At 51.8% G+C, this 18,167-nt stretch overlaps 1 protein-coding gene across 2 annotated transcripts in view; it reads left to right on the top strand.

The window, feature by feature from the left end:
* The first annotated feature begins 2,791 nt into the window (after positions 1-2,791).
* PTGIS (prostaglandin I2 synthase) overlaps positions 2,792-18,167 on the top strand; it is a 49,030-nt gene continuing 33,654 nt past the window's right edge. The window contains exons 1-4 of one of the 2 annotated variants that reach the window (XM_070472746.1): positions 2,792-3,397; positions 3,931-4,034; positions 14,414-14,537; positions 16,427-16,605. In XM_070472746.1, coding sequence (XP_070328847.1) covers positions 3,323-3,397; positions 3,931-4,034; positions 14,414-14,537; positions 16,427-16,605 — 482 coding nt within the window. In that variant the 5' untranslated portion in view covers positions 2,792-3,322. Of the gene's footprint in view, positions 3,398-3,930; positions 4,035-4,781; positions 5,192-14,413; positions 14,538-16,426; positions 16,606-18,167 lie in introns of those variants that run through there. The other variant, XM_020906226.2, reaches the window with a different exon arrangement.

Raw genomic sequence — 18,167 nt, 5'->3', positions numbered from 1 at the left:
AGGCGCTGCAGACGTGTGGCAGAGGGCGTGTGTGTCTAATTCCAATAGAGGGAAAGGGTCAGAATTAGAGACCACCACAGGGTGGTCTGGGGTAGTTAATTAGCTGTGTGACTTGCCGATGACTCTCCTCGGGGTCTAAGAGGGCTGTCAATCGCTGAAGCAATCTCCGGCCAGCCTCACCCACTCACACACTACAGATGTGGGCTGATCGTGTGACCAGCTTTCATGCTTGTCCAAGACCGAGGGATTTCCTGGGACGGGGGACTTTCAGAACGAAAACCAGGGAAGTCTCGGCAAGCCGGGCTGAGTTGCTCATCCTGTGTGTGTCTCCGACTGTTTGGTTTGTGACCTCTAGGATGCAGTCGTGACCCTGGAAGAGAGGAAGCAGGGGGCATGGGGTAGGAAGGGCTGCCCTCTCCCAGGCAAAGCCCCCTCGTTTTCTGAAGGAGTCGGTGCTTGACATTATCCTTATGACCCGACAGCAGTCAGATAAGAGAGTGGAGGTCGGGCAGGCTTGGGGATTTGTCCAAATGTCTCCACTCTAGTGGACAGCGGACATCTGGACATACCGAGACGCCTACAGGGGAAAGTCCAGGATGCTTGTCACCGGGTGGCAGCCTCTGGTGGAGTTGGAGGGAAGGAATCATTTCCTGAGGTCCACCTGACACATGGGCTTCACTTTTCAGATGAAGGCTTAGATGCTTCACTTTCCACTGGATGTCTGCCTGCGATCAACACTACCAGCAACATGCCCATTGCACAGATGAGGTGGTTGAGGCTCAGAGAGATGAAGTGACTTGCTTAGATTTTTTTTTTTTTGTAATACTTAACTTATTTATGGCTGTGCGGAGTCTTTATTGCCACACACAGCAATGATGTAACAAGTGGGGGCTGCTCTCTAGTTGCAGTGTGCAGGCTTTTCTTATTGTGGTGGCTTCCCTTGTGGAGCACAAACTCGAGGGCACGCAGGCTTCAGCAGCTGTGGCTCACGGACTCGGTTACCCTGCTGCATGCGGGAACTTCCCGGACCAGGGATAGAGTCTGTGTCCCCTGCGTTGGCGGGTAGATTCTTAATCGCTGGACCACCAGGGAAGTCCTTGCTTAGGTTCCATACAGCAAGTGAGTGGGCAATGTTGGGGTTTGAACCTGGTCCTCAACCCTTCTTCACGGGCTGAGGGGTCACCCTTAGGGCCGTCTTCCCTCCTCTTTATTCTTGAGGCCACACCAGCCCTGCCCTCTGCAGGGCCCTGTCAGTCCTCACGGGTCAGGAGAGTTTGGGATTTTTCTACTACTTTTCAGAGCCTGCCTGTTTCTGCAATATGCCATAACTGGAGAGCTGAATCCTCTAGTAGCCTGATAAGCATAGAAAGGCTGAGCTGTTTAAAAAAAGAAAAAGCAAAACTAACGAGGAGAAGTGACATTTTTGAATGCTCCCCGGAGTCAAGGTGCTTTGGAAGCCCGATGACCTCATGTAGTCCTCAGCACAGCCATAACTGGAACTCATCTTAGTTGGGGAAGGTTTTGACTGCAAGTAAGAGAAAATCTGACTCATGGTGTCCTCAGCAACACAGGCGTTTGATTATCTCATTAAACAAGAAGTCTGGAGGTGAGTGGTTCCAGGAACGGTTCTTCGGCACCTCTGGTTTGGGGTTCTATCATTTTCCTGGCCTTCCCAGGAAATGTCCCCATCACAAATGCCTTACACAATGGCCCCCCAAAGATAAGGAGGCGAGTAAGGAGGAAAGAATTCCCAGAAGCCCCCAACAAATGTCCAGATGGTGCCCACATGGCCACCCTTGACTGAGTCTCTGTCTAAGAGGGATGTTCCTGGCTGCCTCAGGCCGACGCTAGTTCACTCCGTGGGAACGGGAGTGGGGCCATCTCCCTAAACACCTGTTTGATTCCTGAACAAAATCAGATTTCACTAGATTCCACTCGCGAGGGAGAAGCCCCCAAATGTTCTTTTCTCTTTGGTACGTGAGTCGCTGACCTCCTTCTGGCGGGGGGTGGGGGTCTCCCTGGGCTGAGAGGGGAAGGACATCTTATTGCTGGGGGAGGGATTTGGGCTGAGGCGATGGTGGTTTGCACTCCAGGGTGTGGGATTGCAGAGATAACATTTATTGAGCACCTACTGTGTACCAGGCCCTGTGCTGAGGGATTTCATTCCCTCATCATTTAACTCAGCCCTTACAATAGTCTTACGAGGAAGGAACTGTCCTTCCCGTTTTTCAGACCAGAAAACCAAGACCAAGCCTTGATCTCGTATGGTGAGAGGCTGGGCTGGAATAAGTGCTAATGGCAACCGACTCCCACTAAGGCTCTCCAAGGGTCTGACCTGACAGGCGCGCCACCTGGATGAGGTCACCTCCTCCTCACCTCATCCCCATTTCACCCATGAAGCCACCTCAGCGCGAGGATGAAGCGCAGACCACCTGGGGTCACCTTGTTTAACACTTGCCCAGATAAGCTGTGAACCCCGTTGCCAGAAGGCCACCCCGTGGGGCTCCCCAAATTTGGAGAAAACCCTCCAGGGCCCGTTCCATGGCCTTTTTGGGATTATTGGCTTCGCCAGCGGGCAAGCTGGATAAATAAACAAGTGGTTCAAGAAACTCCTTTTGCTCTTGATGTTCTAAATCTGCTGGAGGCCACACGAGGGTCATCCAACTGCCTTGACAGCCGACATTAAACAGGCAAATAAATGAATCTTTAATAAGATAGCAGGAAATGTTCAGCCCTGTCAAGAAAAACAAACCGGTTCAAGGCAACAGACAGGGTGGATGGGGCTGCTGGAGACCAGAGAGGCAGACAGAGAGGGCCTCTCTGAGGAGATGACAACCGAGCAGAGACGGAGGGGTGAGGGGTGCAGTGGAAAGAGCCAGCTGTGCGCAGATCTGAGAGGGGTGTTGTGGCCAGAGGGAGAAGCGAGTGCAAAGGCCCTGAGGTGGGAGTGAGTCTGGCAGGAGGTGGGTGTGCTTGGAGCAGAGCCAGGAGAGGAGGGCCGGGAGGTGACAGTGGGCGGGGGCAGGTCAGAGTCCTTTCAGGACCCTGTGCGCTGAGCGACATGGAGCCGTGGAGGTTCTGAGCAGGCTTCAGCAGAGGATCTGACTGAGGTTCTAGAAGAGTCCTTCTGACTACTGTAAGGAGAATGAATTGCAGAGAGATGAGGGCAGAAGCCAGGGGGCCAGGGAAGAGTAACAATTCCTCCAAGGGGCTATCAGTAAGATGAAAGGAAACACCCAGCAGCGAGGGGCAGACACAGGGTTAGAGCCAGACCTCCTGGGTCCCACCTCCACGCTCTGCCCCACGGCCTCGGAAAGCTCACATGCATACAGCACTCCCAGTTTGCAGTTCCCTTTACTGGCAAGCTCTCGTGGATTCTTCACAGCAGCTCGTCAAGGTAAAGTACAACTCTGACCTCTCTGTCCCCAGATACGGACATGGCTTAAGAGAGGTGAAGTTCCCTGGCCAAGGTTAGTGTTAGTCGCTCCGTCGTGTCCATGGGCTACCCCATGGACTGTAGCCCACCAGGTTCCTCTGTTCATGGAATTTTCCAGACAAGAACACTGGAGTGGGTTGCCATTCCCTTCTCCAGGGGATCTTCCCAACCCAGGGATTAAACCCGGGTCTCATGCACTGCAGGAAGATTCTTTACCATCTGAGGCCCCAGGGAAGCCGAGGTTTCCCAGGTGTAAATGGGGTGGGCGGTGTGTAGGGAGTGGCCGACTGAGGGCCAGGCCGTCCGCTGGGAGCCCAGGCCCTCGCCAGCGCCCAGGGTGGTCTCCAGCAGACACTGGCACCAGAGACCATCACTGTGTGTGCTCCGTTGTATCCCATTCTCTGTGACCTCATGGACTGCAGCCCACCAGGCTCTTCTGCCCATGGGGTTTCCCAGGCAAGAATGCTGGAGGGGCTTACCATTTCCTCTTCCAGGGGATCTTCCTGACCCAGGGATCGAACCTGCGTCTCCTGCACTGGCAGGCGGACTCTTTACCACCGGGCCACCTGGGAAGCCCGGCCAGCACTCTAAGCACCAGGTAATAGTGACAATGGCCACCATATTCTGAGTGCGTGATGTGCTCCAGGAACAGGTGGTGGACTCAGGCTCACTGGTTGGTCCATTACAACAATTGTGAATGGGGGACTCAGAGCCAGACGCCCTGAGCTCTTGCGTCCCCTCCACTGTAGTTCAGTTCAATTCAGTTCAGCCACTCACTCGTGTCGGACTCTCTGTGACCCCATGGACTGCAGCACGCCAGCCCTCCTTGTCCATCACCAACTCCTCGAGCTTACTCAAACTCATGTCCATTGAGTCGGTGATGCCATCCAGCCATCTCATCCTCTGTGGTCCCCTCTCCTCCCGCCTTCAATCTTTCCCAGCATCAGGATCTCTTCCAGTGAGTCAGGTCTTTGCAATCAAGTGACCAAAGTATTACTGAAAGCAATACAGGGGAGGTATAATCCAGCCCAACCCCACTGCCCTTGGACCAACAGAATAGAATAGAATTAATGGTCTCTAGCCCTTCTGGGGTGGGGATGGGATGGGGGGGCGAGGGGAGGGCAGGGGGAGAGTCTTCCGTGGTGGCGGATGCTTAGGTGGAGAGAGGAGGAAAGGCCCCCCTCCTGCCCCTCCCACCTCTGTCTCTCCTGTCCCACCGTGGGACCCCTCATCGTAGCACCTGCCTCTCTATCCCCGCCACCCCTCCGTCCCCCCATACTCCTTCCCTTCCTCTTCTCCGGGTCCCCCATTCCTGCTCAACAACCCCCCCGCAGGATCCCTCCCTCCCTGTAGTCCCCCCTCTCTTCCGCATCACCCCTCCCGTCGTCCGCCTGCCCTTCCAGCTCGCATCTCCCCTCTCCGGCAGCCGCACTTCCCGCAGCTCCTCCGCCCAAGCCCCCTCTCCCGGGCCAGCGGGTGGCAGCCTGCCGCCTGGAGCTGAGCCCGGGAGCGACCCCACCCGCCCTGGGGACCCTGGAGCTCTCGCGGGCCCCGCCCCCGGCGGGTGGGCGGGGCGTGGGCTGGGGGCGGGGTCGGCCCCGGGAAGGGGCCCCTTTGGCCCCCGAGGCCCCCGAGCCAGCCTCCCGCGCTCCGCCGCCTCAGCCTGGACGCTAGCCCTGCCATGTCCTGGGCCGTGGTCTTCGGCCTCCTGGCCGCGCTGCTGTTGCTGCTGCTGCTGACCCGCCGGCGCACGCGGTGAGTGCCGCCCAAGCCGGCCGGGTCCCGGCTCCCCCCACGACCCGGCCGGCCCGCGCGGCCCCGGGCTAGACAAAGGGGCGTCTCCGCTCGGGCGCGCGCCCCCCGGCTGCAGCCAGGCCCGTGTCGGAGCCCCCCACCCCCACTCCAGTTCCCCCGGCTGGAGGGGGTCACCTTCCCGCCGTCCCTTCTATCCCCCAGGCGAGCCTGGAGGTGGGGGTCCAGGTGCCAGGCAAGGGGACTTCTGCGCTCATCTCCCGCCCCGGGGAGGGGGCCGGCCCCAAAGTTGGGGAGATGCGCGCGGGAAGGTGCGGGGACAGGGGTCCCAGAGGGCTGATGACCCACCGCACACACTAACAGGGCTGGACCGCAAGAAGCTCAGGCCTGGCCCAGAGCTCAGCGCCAGTACCTGAGAAGGGGTTTGAGTGAGAACCGGGGTGCAGAGTGGGTGTGTGGACACGCTCCATGTGACTCCCGGTGGAAGAAGCCATCTCCTGCCCTTGACCCTCTGGCTGCGTCCTGCACCAACTCCGCATCAGCCCCCAGCCCTGCTCTCAGCAGCGTGTGGGCAGCCTGTTCCTCACCCCATTACAACGGATGGCAGCGTTGAGGCCAGGAAGGCCGAGGCCCCGAAGGGTGCACTCGTACCGGGCCTGGAACCACCTTCCACAGGATTCCTCGACTCAGGGGAAGGGGCTGAGTAGTCTCGTGTTTCCTAATGCCTGAGAAACTCACTCTGGGAAAGGAGGCTCCCCTCTGCTGAGGCCTATAGCCTGGGCAGAGTAGGAGAACCAAGTGTCTCAGCTTCCTAGTCTTTAAGGATTCTCCTGCTCCTTTGACAATCTGCCATTTAGGAGAAAAGTAAAATTTAAGTGGAGGAGACAGCAGTAAGTCTTTCTCTTTAAAAAATATTTAAAGGATTAATTTGAATTGAACAAGGAATTACATTTGACTTAAGCATTTATCCCATTATAGATAAGACTGAAGCCCTTCTAACTACCCTCCCAACAATTCGGTACCTCTCCTGTTGATTAACTTGGGAGGAACCTTCCAGATCATTTTAAAAGTACGCCTTTTATTTTACATTGGTTTTATAGTACTAGGAAAGTTGTACAAAGAGTTCCCAGATACCCTTCACCAAATTCCAGCTATTGTTAATGGCGTATGTTATCGTGGTACAATCATTAAAGCTAAAAAAACCAACACTGGCCTGGTACGATTAGCCAGACTCCAAGCTTTATTTGAATTTCGTCTGTTTTTCCATTGATGTCTTCTTTCCATGCCAGGATCTCATCCAGATACCTCGGTGCCTCAGGTTGTCATACACCTTCAGCCTCCCTGCCTTCCTCACCCACGTAGACGTCTGCCCGTAGATAACTCAGGGCCGTGAAAGTGTGTGTGTTTAAATCAGTGTGTCTGAAGCTTGCAGACATTTTCCGGAAACCTTTTAGTTTTGAACAGTGTGTTGGTTGAATTTCTAAACAGTGATCTCACCGTAGTTTTCTTCAACCTCTAGACATCTTTCCAGATGAAACTTAAAACATACATTCAATCATTTGCCTGGAAAAATGAAAAAGAAAAAAAGACCACAAATAAGTTTCCCTATGGATTATGAATTATTTTTCCTAAGTTGTCAGGCTTTTTGGAAATGCTGTAAAGAGTTGTTTTCAGACTGTACCTTTGCTGTTTCCCTCTAGATTTTCGTTTCGACATCTGTCCATGTAGTTCTATGGACTTCCCTGGTGGCTTAGCTGGTAAAGAATCCGCCTGCAATGCAGGAGACCTGGGTTCAATCCCTGGGTTGGAAAAATCCCCTGGAGAAGGGAAAGGCTACCACTCCAGTATTCTGGCCTGGAGAATTCCACGGACTGTATAGTCCATGGGGTCGCAAAGAGTTGGACACGACTGAGCGACTTTCACATGTAGCTCTATGGTGGGTATTAGGGTCACTGACAGCTGGTGGGGAGCATTATGTAGACCATGGGGGGCAGTTGCTTGGACCCTTGGAAGACCCCACAGGGACCCCAATTAAGACCCCCAGTCTCATTTTCTTCTTCCAGCTCAGCAAGGGGGCACTCTTGTTACCCCTGTTTTACAGAGGAGGAAACTGAGACTCAGAGAGGCCGCACACACAGTTCCAGATTTCCTGCTTCTGCCGTGGCACTTGCCTGGGACTCAGCAGCAGAACCCTCTCTAAACGTTGCCACAGTCCCCACCACTCCCTATTGCCTCTCCAACACACAACTTTTCTACTTATCGCTGTGCTTGCTCTACTGTTTCTTTCTTCTTTTTATTATGCTGAGAAACAATTCTATGAATCTGTGTCCATTGCAAAAATGGGGAAACAAGCTAGAGCCAGACAGCCATGTGGTTTTTCTACATCCTGGAGGCAATGAGAGGGAAAAGTGGAAGAGGGTTAGCAGAACCCTTGGTGAGCAGCCACCAGCTTGCAAATGAGTCCTGGGGAAGGAATGGGTTAAGCAGTTTAAATAGATGCTCAGGAGGTTCCAACTCAACTGGGCAGCAAACAGCCTCTCTGGTCCTCCATGAAGTCCTCCCCGAGGCGCTGAAGGAGTTGAGACTCCTGAGCAGAGAAGTCCGGCAATCCACCCACCCACACTGCTCAGCTAAATGAGCAGCCTCTGCTCTGGGCCATCCAGAACGTGGGCTGTGTGTCAGGCGCCTGACCTGCACTAGCTCCCTGAACCCTCTTTCAAGTCCGGGAGGCAGGTGCTGCTCATCGCGGCCAGCTGTGTGCTTGACTCATCCATCTGAGACATATGCATTAAGTGCCTACTATGTCCCAGACAGAGAAGGAAATGGCAACCCACTCCAATATTCCCACTGTTCTCAGTACTAGGTCTACAAGAAGTGTCCACCTTCTGTACAGAAAGGATGGGATACATCAAGGGGCCCAAAGGTGGGTGATATCCAGGCATGACTTCCTCCCTGATTCTCTCAAAGTTTCAAGGGGGAGAGAGGGACAGGACAGGATGTGGGATTGGCGGCAGGGTCTCTGAGCAAAGAATGAGCAGGTTTTGAGGAACTCCTGTGGTGAGAATCAAGCCTCCCAGGAGGATCAGAAGAGCTGCTTCCGTATCTGAACCGGGAAGGGCAGGCAGTGGTCCGCCAAGTGGGCCGAAGCTGCGGATGAGAGGGTCAGGCCCCCCAGGGCCTGGCAGTGCCTCAAATCAGTGAGAGTGTCAGTGGGCGAGGCCAGAGACCGCAGACCCCAAAATAGAGCCTCCTGCACCCTGCTGGCCTCTGGCTGAGTCACCCTGGAATGTGACTGGGGCCCAAGTTGGATTCCAAGCCCGTGGGCTGAAGGAGCCTCTGGCACTTCAAGGGTCAGACGCCCGGGCCCCCAGCTTCCTGCCTTTGTCTGCGCCTCCTCGGGACTTCTCTGGGGAAAGATGAGTGATGCCAGCAATAACAGTGGGCCCGCTGCGGAGCTCCGGCAAAGCCGGAGTGAAAGGCATGGAAAGGAAGCGCCACTCACAGACCAAAAGATGTTGGGCGGAAACCTCCTCCTGCATCTGGGCAGGTTGCTGAAACTTCTCTGTGTCTCAGTCTCCTCACTGGAAAAGTGGGGGTCCATGTGGCCACTTGGGGTGACTTGGGGCTAGGGTCGCACGAAGACTGCCTGGATTAGAGACCTAGACCCTCCACGGTGGGCTCTCGAGCAAGTGGCTTAGCCCCTTCTGGGCCTCAGTTTCATCTGCTGTAAAATGGGCTTGATAGGAATACTTCCTTCCACAAGTGATACTGAAAGGTTGTTGCTGAACCACGAAAAGATTCTTGACCTCCGGGGGAGAAGAATCCAATCCGGGGCCAGAGACGAGGCTTGATCGCTCAGACCTTTTGTGTAATAAAGTTTTATTAAAGCACCAAGCAATTAGACCGATTGTGGAATGCAGCGTCGGAATGAGCCCAGGACAGGAAGGCGTTGTTGTGAGGGTCAAATGGCAGACTCAGGGCTTTTGGAGTCAGCAGAAGTAGGCTCACATAGATTATCAGGCCCATCTGAAAGATACAAAGTCAGAAAGTAAAGACATAAAATGACGTCACTTAGTTCTGGTCAAGGTACCACCTTTTAACTAGAGTGTGATGCACCCACGAATCAATTCCTGGCACTCTGACAGCGGTGGGAAAAGAAAGAATAAGCTGGTAAGAGCCTATCCCAGAGAGGCCCGAGAGATTGGCCCCCAGATCCCAATGTTTTTATCAGGACCTCGGTTCCTGTCTCAAACAGAGTCTTGCTTGACTCAGAGGCTGGGTCAGGAGCCATCTCCTGGAGTTTAGTTAGTCTCTGTTGAAACGCTGAGAGCTGAGTTACATAATTGGTTAATTCTAAGGCTTTAGGAAAACTTTTCATTGAGCATTTTCAGGAATCACTAATCATCCATCCTTGGACTGTAACCATCCTTTATCAGTCATCTTTGCTCCTCTTTTCTCATATCTTTCTAATTCTTCCTCAGTGTATTGTGGTTTTTCCTGTTCACAGCTCCTGTCCAGATCAAAGGCATCTGCAGTGAGGGGTTTCATAAAGTGCCACTTCTCTGGCTTGACAGTCAGTCAGCTGATTACCTTCAGCTTCTTTATTCCCGCCCCTACTGTGCCCTTTGCAGTGCATAACAGTTACTTCTTTCAGACAATATATAGCAGTTAAAAGTCTCTGGATCTCTCGGAAATGCTTAATAGGTTCTCCTGTTGCTGTTTTCAACTTTCTTTCCATATTGTATCATGAGCATGCAAAGTCAAATAAGCATATTTAGAATCAGTGGAGATATTTACCTGCTGTCCTTTGTTTAACTCTAGAGCTCGGGTCAGAGCCACAAGCTCCGCTAACTGAGCACTGGTTCCTTGGGGGAGAGATTTTGCTTCTAAAACTTGTTCAGCCATCACCACAGCATAACCTGCTGTACGCTTCCCCTCCCAAACAAAAGAACTGGCATCTGTAAATATTTCCATGTCAGGAGTGTCTAATGGGGTATCCATTAGATCTTCCCGAGCTGCATAGTTTAAAGGTAGGAATTGGGAACAATCGTGATCAGGTGTTTCATTTTCCTTTTCAGGAAGCAAAGTGGCAGGATTTAAATTTCCACAAACTTTAAGCTTAGTTGCTGGTCCTTCTAACAACAATGACTGATATTTAGGAAGCCTACTGTCTATATCGTCCAAGTATTAACCTTAGAATTTAAGATTCCACTCCCATTATGAGAAGTCAATACAGTAAGATTTCATCCATGAATTATTTTTAAAGCCTCAGGTGTTAATAAAGCTGTTGCCCCAATTACCCTTAGACAGTGTGGTCACCCATGTGAAATTATGTCTAATTATCTGCTTAGATAAGCAATAGGTTGCAGTTGAGGCCCTTGAGGATGTGTCTAAACTCCCAAGGCCATACCTTTTCTTTCAGTGACAAGCAAATTAAATTCTGACCCTGTGGGCAAGCTCAAAGCTGGAGCTTGCAGGAAAGCAGTCTGAAGAACCTTAAAAGCCTTTTGAGTATCTCGAGACCAAACCAGTTTGTCGGTTTGGGCCTGCTGAGTCTCAGCTATAAGTTTATATAAAGGTTGGGCAAGTTCCCCATAAGCCAGAATCCAAACGCGACAGTAGCCTGTGATTCCCCCAAACCCTCTCAATTGTCTTAAAGTCATAGGTAGGGGATGATTTAGTATAGGTTTAATTCTCTCTGGGCCTATGGCCCTAGTCCCTTTTGATATGATTAGGCCCAGATATCTAGTAGCAGATTGCTGAGCCTTTTTTCTTGATGTCTTATAACCTCAGCCTGTCAGAAATTTTAAGAAGTCTTCTGAGGCTTGTGAGCAAGCTTCCTCTGTCTCAGCACAGAGCAGAATATCATCTGCATATTGTAGTACCATTGCTTCAGAGCTTCTCATCAACCTGCCTAGGAATTGACTCTCAATACCAGTGAGCCTCAGGGCGCATCAGCATCAGCCATTATTACCAAGCAAGGAAACTGCTGTTGTTGTTTAGTCGTTCAGTTGCATCTGAATGTTTTGTAACCACATGGACTGAAGCCCACCAGGGCCCTCTGTTCGTGGGATTTTCCAGGCAAGAACACTGGAGCGGGCTGCCATTTCCTTCTTCAGGGGATCTTCCCAGCCAGGATGAAACCTGCATCTCCTGCACTGGCAGGCGGGTTCTGTACCACTGAGCCCCCAGGGAAGACCCCTTGGAGAATGCATAGGACCTGCCATATAGCCGATGCTCAAGAAATGACACCCAAGAGTCATGTTGGTCCTGCTTCTCAGACTCGCTCCAGCTGCCCTCCGGTTGCCAGGTGCCAGGCACTGTTCTGTAACCCCCTTCATCTTCGTCACAGCCCGATGTGGGCAGTAGTGTCAACACTCCTATTTTACAGACGAGGAAGTGGGCAGGGAGAAGCAAAGTCTCGTGGCCAGCAAGAAGCACCGCTGGTTGGAAGCCAGGCGGTCTGGTGCTCAAGTCGGGCCCCTGACCTGTCCCATCCCCTCCGAACCCCTGCTCTGGTGCAAAAGTCTTGGTCCTTGGACCCCGACCTGGGCTGGGCGGGGCTGGTGCACACTGGGCTCCTCCCACCCGTGCTCTGCCATCCCGGAAACGGAGCCTTCAGGAGAAGCTGGCTCCCAGAGAGATGAGGGGCGCACAGAAGGGTCCTGGCCTCTCCTCTGCACCCCCTTGGAGTCCCAGAGCTGCTCCTTTGCGAGTCTGCTCAGTGAGGGGCCTCGGGCAGGGTGGGGTGGGGAGAGAAGGCGGTCGGTGGGGAGGTGCTTCCTGCTGCCCTGCACCCTCACCTCTGCTGGGGCTTCCAAACTGCCCAGACTCCAATCCCCCAGTCTAGCCAGTCTCTCCATCCACCACCTGTCTCCCCGTTTGGGTTATGTTGGGGGACAGTCAGACCGAGGAGACAAGAGGCCATGGTGGAGGAAGGTAGACCGGGATGGGGAAAAGGATGAAGGGAAGGTGGTCCTCCCTGGTCTGCTGGGCATGGCACCAAAGCCCCTGTCCTGGGAGCTGGGGAGTCGGATGCTAGGCCTGGCTCGTGAGAGACCGCAGACTCTACTCCCACCTATGTTGATTTAGTCTCCTGACACGTCTTCCTCCTGCCTCTTGCTCTTGCAGCTTTTTCGCAGGGAGTGGGGTGTGTTGCGTGGCGTACACCGTCTTAGTATCTTAGTTCCCCGACCAGGGATCGAACCTGTGTCCTATGCAGTGAAAGTGCAGAGTCCTAACCACTGGACAGTCAGGGAATTCCCTCTTGCAACCCTTTAAAAGCATAATCACATTACTTCCTAAATCCTATTTCAAACCCTCCAGAGGGTCTCCATCACACTTGAAATAAAAGCCAGACTCTCTCCTTGGCCACTGGCCCTTCTGGCCCACAGGTCGTCTCCAGCCTTTCAGCCCCACAGTCTTCTCCATGCCAGCCACATGGGCTCCTGCTGCCTTGGGAGCCTCACCGTGTGTGGTCCTACCCCAGGGCCTTTGCACTTGCTGTCCCCTCTGCCTATAAAGTTCACCCCTCTCTTTCTTCAGGTCTCTGGTCACCTGGCGCCTCCTTGGAGAGACCCTCCCTGACCACCATCTGTGAACTAGCCCTCTCACTGTGTCATAGCACCTTCCTTTTTTCTTTAATGAGATGCAGTTCATCTACTATAAAATTCAGTCTTTCAAAACATATAACAAATCATGTTTTCAGTATCGTTTTTAGCAGAGGTTTTTAGTACTGTCACCGGTGGTGTAGCGATTACCGCTATCTAACTCCAGAGTATTTTCATTTCTCCAAAAAGAAACCTGGTCCCCATGAGCTGTCCCTCTCTATTCCCCTCTCCCCTCAGACCCTGGAGACCACAAATCTACCTTCCCTCTCCATTGGTTTGCCTTTTTGGGACATTCCATGGAAATAGACTCACACACTGCGTGGTCTTTTGTGTCTGACTTCTTTTGCTCAGCATGGTGGTTGCGAGCTGATTCCACATTGTGGCAGGAATCTGGACTCCCCTCCTTTTCATGACTGCATAATGTTCCATGGCATGAATACACCAGGTTGTGTTTATCCATTCATCAGTCAGTGGGCATTTGGTTTGGGTCCACTTTGGGGCTGTTATGATTAATGTTACTATGAAACAATAGTGTGTGTTTTGATGTATGACCATGTGTTTTCAGTTCTTTGGGATCTATTGCTGGGTCATATAGTCACTCTTCTTTTCAAGAAACCGCCAGTTTAGTTTCTGGAGCAGCTGCACCATTGTGCATTCCCACCAGAAATGTATGAGGATTCCATCTCTCCACATTCTTGCCAGCCCTTATTTTCCTTTTTTTTGTTTTGTTTTTTTATAATTATGGCCATCTTAGTGGATTTGAAGTGGTATTGCATGTTGTTTTGATTTGCATTTCCCCGGTGATTCATGATGTGGGTGTTTTTTTCATGTGCTTACTGACCATTTGTGTATCTTCCTTGGAGAACTGTCTATTCAGACTCCTCTGTGTGTTTTTAAATTGGGTTATTCGTTTTGTTCGTTGCCATGCTCTCCAACCTCATCCGCTCTTGGTGGGCATGACAGGAAGTGTGAGATGGCTAGGACCCTGGTCCTTGCTGGCTCAAACAGAAAGCTCTGTATCCTTACACACCTGCAGGGAGATGACCACCTTGACTGGACCCCCTGATACGTACCAACATCAACTGGTCCCCCAGCTCTTGCTCTCGGCCCCCTGTGGTCCATTCCCTACTCAGCAGTAAAAGGAATCTTGTAAAAACCTGAGCCAAATCCTGTCCCTCGTCTGCTCCAAACTCACCTGGCTCCCACCTCACTCAGAGAAAAGGCTAAAGACCCCAGAGTTGCCTCCAAGACCCCATGTGGTCTGGCCCCTGTTACCACTCTGGCTCAACTTCCGCTATTTCTTGCTTCTGCCAATCCAGCCACACCGGCCCCCTCACTGTTTCTGAACACACCAGGCCTGATCCAACCTCACACTGTCTGCCTGGAGCTCTGCTTTCAGCCATCCGTGTGGCTCCCTCCCTCTCCGCCTCCAGGCCTTTGATCAAATGTCTCCTCGGGGAAGCCTTGCTGTTGTTCAGCCGCTAAGTCATGTCCTACTCTTTGTGACCCCACGGACTGGGGCGCGCCAGGCTTCCCAAGGTCTCAGCCCATGCCCTGCACTCTTTATCTTCTTCCTGGCTTTATCCAATGGTGACAAGTGCTGTGACTTCTGCAGGCGACCTGGCGAGCCTCCCCTGGACCTGGGCAGTATCCCCTGGCTGGGCCACGCCTTGGAGTTTGGAAAAGATGCTGCTGGCTTCCTCACTAGGATGAAGGAGAAGCATGGTGACATCTTTACTGTAAGTGCCTCTTGGGAAGGAAGGGGATGAGCAACTGGACCTAGTAAACCTGCTGTTTACTGATTTCTTCAATATCCACCCATACACTAACTGTCCAGTGGTCCAGCCAACTTTCTGTATGCCTATCCAACTGTATGTCCAACACTTATCTAACACACATCCCTTCATTACCCCCCCCAGCATCTTCCCAACACTCAGCTATGCATTCACGATCTATCAAATACATGTCCATTCATCTAACTGACCTCTATCCATTCATTCAACTTTCATCTATCACATATCCACCCATCCGTCTAACATCTTACCCTTCTGCCTCTCTGCCCACTATCTAAGCAGCCTTCTTCCATCTTAGTGTCTATCTAGTATTCATTCGTATATTCCATTTCCATCAAACCTCTATCCACCTTTCTAAATATCTATCCGTTATCTGTCTGTTCATTTATTTATCATCCAATCTTCCATCTGTCTACCCAAATTTATCTAGTATTCTTCCACTCATGGACCTAGCATCCATCCACCCTTCATCCACAGATTCAGTTTCCACCAGCTTCCATTCTTCTGTTTACCCGCCCATGTTGCCATTCATCTGCCACTATCACCCAGTGTTCAATTATCCATCCTTTCAACATACAGTGTCTGTCCACTTCATACACAGCTGTCTATATGTCTCTCCATCCATCACTTCAACATACAAACAGTTACCACTGATCCATCCACTTCCATGTATCCTTCCAACTTTCATCTATCTAACATTCACCTTTCAACCTGTTGACCCAGTGTCCACTAAGCATCCTGCCATCCGTGTACCCAGCATTCATTCATACGTTTAGTTTGCAACCAACTTGTAGCCACCCATCCATCCATCTTTCCATCTAGTGTCTATTCAGTGATCTGTCCTTCCACTTATCCATCCAGCTAACTATCCATCCAGCAGCATTTTTTCTTCGGTTTTGGGCCTGCATTTCGTAAGAGTTTGATTAGCATGACAAACGAACCGCATTTTGAAAACAGGGCCAAGACAGTGGGTAGTTTCAGTCGTGTGACACCCTCCACTGACATTTGAGGGGACATACCTTACCTTGGTTGACTACAGGATCACAGTTCTCCAGTGCTGTTTCCTTCCCGTCTTGAGTAGTGTGTTATATACAGAATTCAGCCTCCCAAAGAAGTAGATAGTGCTTTCACATCCACTAGCATTTACCCAAGATCCTTCCTTCCTTCTATCCACACACACTCACAGACACACACACACACACACACACCCGTAATGTACCCACTAGCATTTATCCACCAGCATTCTTTAATCCATCCATCCCTCCGTTTATTCATCCACCCAGTTTTCCACCCAGTTCATCCATCCATCCATCAATCCTTCTGTCCTTCCATCCATTAACCCATTCATCCATCCAGACATTTACCACATGAACCTATAATGTATCCACCAGCATTTATCTGCCAACATCCATCCATCCTTCCATCCATCCATCCACCTGTGATGCACCGATGTCCATCTGCTGCCTTCTGTGGACAGACTGTCTCCTGGCTGCTGAAGATACAACAACCAAGACCACCATGGCCGATGCTTACAAGTGAGGCGGTTAAGAGCATAAACTTGAGTGCAAAAAAGTGCTGAATCCCAGTCCCAGCTCTGCCACTGCGCAGCTTTGTCATCTAGGGCATAGTTTGTGCCCTCTCTGAGCCTCACGTGTCAGCTCTAAGTGGGTAAATGATGGTCTCTGCCTCCCAGGGTGGTCGTGACAGGTAGATGAGGGGACATTGTCTGTAACGTACTTGGTGGGGCCAGCGCCTGGCGCAGGGACGGCCTCGACCCCTGAGACCCCGTGTTGTGCACGGCTGTGCTCCTCACCCCATCCCTGCCCGCTCCACAGGTGCTGGTGGGCGGCCGGCACGTCACGGTCCTCCTGGATCCCCACTCCTACGACGCGGTGGTGTGGGAGCCCCGCAGCAAGCTGGACTTCCACGCCTACGCCGTCTTCCTCATGGAGAGGATTTTCGACGTGCAGCTTCCGCATTATAACCCCGGTGATGAAAAGTCCAAGATGAAACCGTGAGTGGCCACAGACGGCACCCGATGGGTGGGCCAGGGTGGGCAGTCGGCTTCTGCCTGTGTGGTTCAAGTCCTGCGTGGGCTGAACCAGTCTCCACAACAGGTGTCCAGTAAAGACGTTTTGTTTTGGACGTCCCTGGCGGTCCAGTGGTTAAGACTCCTTGCCAGAATGCAGGGGACATGGGTTCAGTCCCTGGTTGGGGAAGATCCCACATGCCTTGTGGTGTGACCAAAAGAAAAAAAAGATGTTTTGCTTTGAGAAAACAAAAACAAAGCAAAAAACAAATGCAGGGAATTGAAGAAGAATTCTTTCCTTTTTAAGAGGCAGGGCTGATTTTTAGTAGAAGACTGGGGTTGGTGTCAGCCAGACATGGATTCAAATCTGAGCTTTCCCACTGCTTATCTTTGTGACTTTGGGCAAGTCACCCACCCTCTCTGAACCTCTGTTTCTACATCTGTCAAATGGAGGTCGTAGGGTGATTAATGTTTTTGAATCCATACTCCGTGCTGGGCATCATATGATCTCATGAGTCTTCCTAGCAATTCTGAAGGGTAACTTACAGCCCCATTTTATAGATGAGGACATGGGGTTCAGAGAAGAGAAGTGACTTGCCTGAGGTCACACAGCAAGTCCTGAAACATAAAGGATATTCACATCAACAGAAGGACCTGTGAGCACACCTACTGTCTTCACTCACATGCTGGTCATCGTCCTAGTTCACAGGCACAGAATGACACCAACTTGCCTTTGAAGGTGAAAGTGAAGTCGTTCAGTCGTGTCCAACTCTTTGCAACCCCAAGGACTATAGCCCACCAGGCTCCTCTGTCCGTGGGATTTTCCAGGCAAGAGTACTGGAGTGGGTTGCCATTTCCTTCTCCAGGGGATCTTCCCGACCCAGGGATTGAACCCAGATCTCCCACATTATAGGCAGACACTTTGCCATCTGAGCCACCAGGGAAGTCTGGTGGCTTCCCTTTGAAGACACCTGCCAAATGCCAGGTGTTTTGATAGGCCCGTGTTCATATCTGTGCAACAGCCTTAGAGGTAGGTATTTTTTTATCCATATTTTACAGATGAGGAAACTGAGGGTCAGAGAAGTGACATGACATACCCAAGGCCAACTACTAGCAAGTGGCAGAGCTGGGGTTTGAACCCAGGTCTGCAGTCTCCATAGCCCATTCTCCTCCCCATGAGATACTGAGGAGATAAGACTGCATCCGCACCTAAAGAGTGCATGTGGCCTGACAGTCATCTTTAGAAAGATGTCACCCCCTGGAGTCAGGTAAAGCATCTAGGGGTCTGGGTTTTGCAGGACTGCTAAAGCTGAGGAGAGGCCAGCATCATAAGATGAATATTGATGAGAGGCAGTACTCAGTCTGACCTTGGCTTTGTGGAGCAGATTTTAGGAGTATTCCTGAGCCAGAGTGTCCTGGATCCTGCTATTCCAACAGTCCCATTAGCAACAAGAGTCCACAGTTAATTCACTGCGTCCTGTCCCCCGACCCAGGGAAGATCCCAGTTTCCTCCAGCGTCTGCTCCCAGGAGCTTCTGGGCTTTTCTC

The sequence above is a fragment of the Odocoileus virginianus genome, chromosome 9, assembly GCF_023699985.2.
Source record: "Odocoileus virginianus isolate 20LAN1187 ecotype Illinois chromosome 9, Ovbor_1.2, whole genome shotgun sequence".
NCBI lineage: Eukaryota > Metazoa > Chordata > Mammalia > Artiodactyla > Cervidae > Odocoileus > Odocoileus virginianus.
The sequence above is the reverse complement of the archived record's forward strand: the minus strand, read 5'-3'. Positions and strand labels throughout refer to the sequence as shown.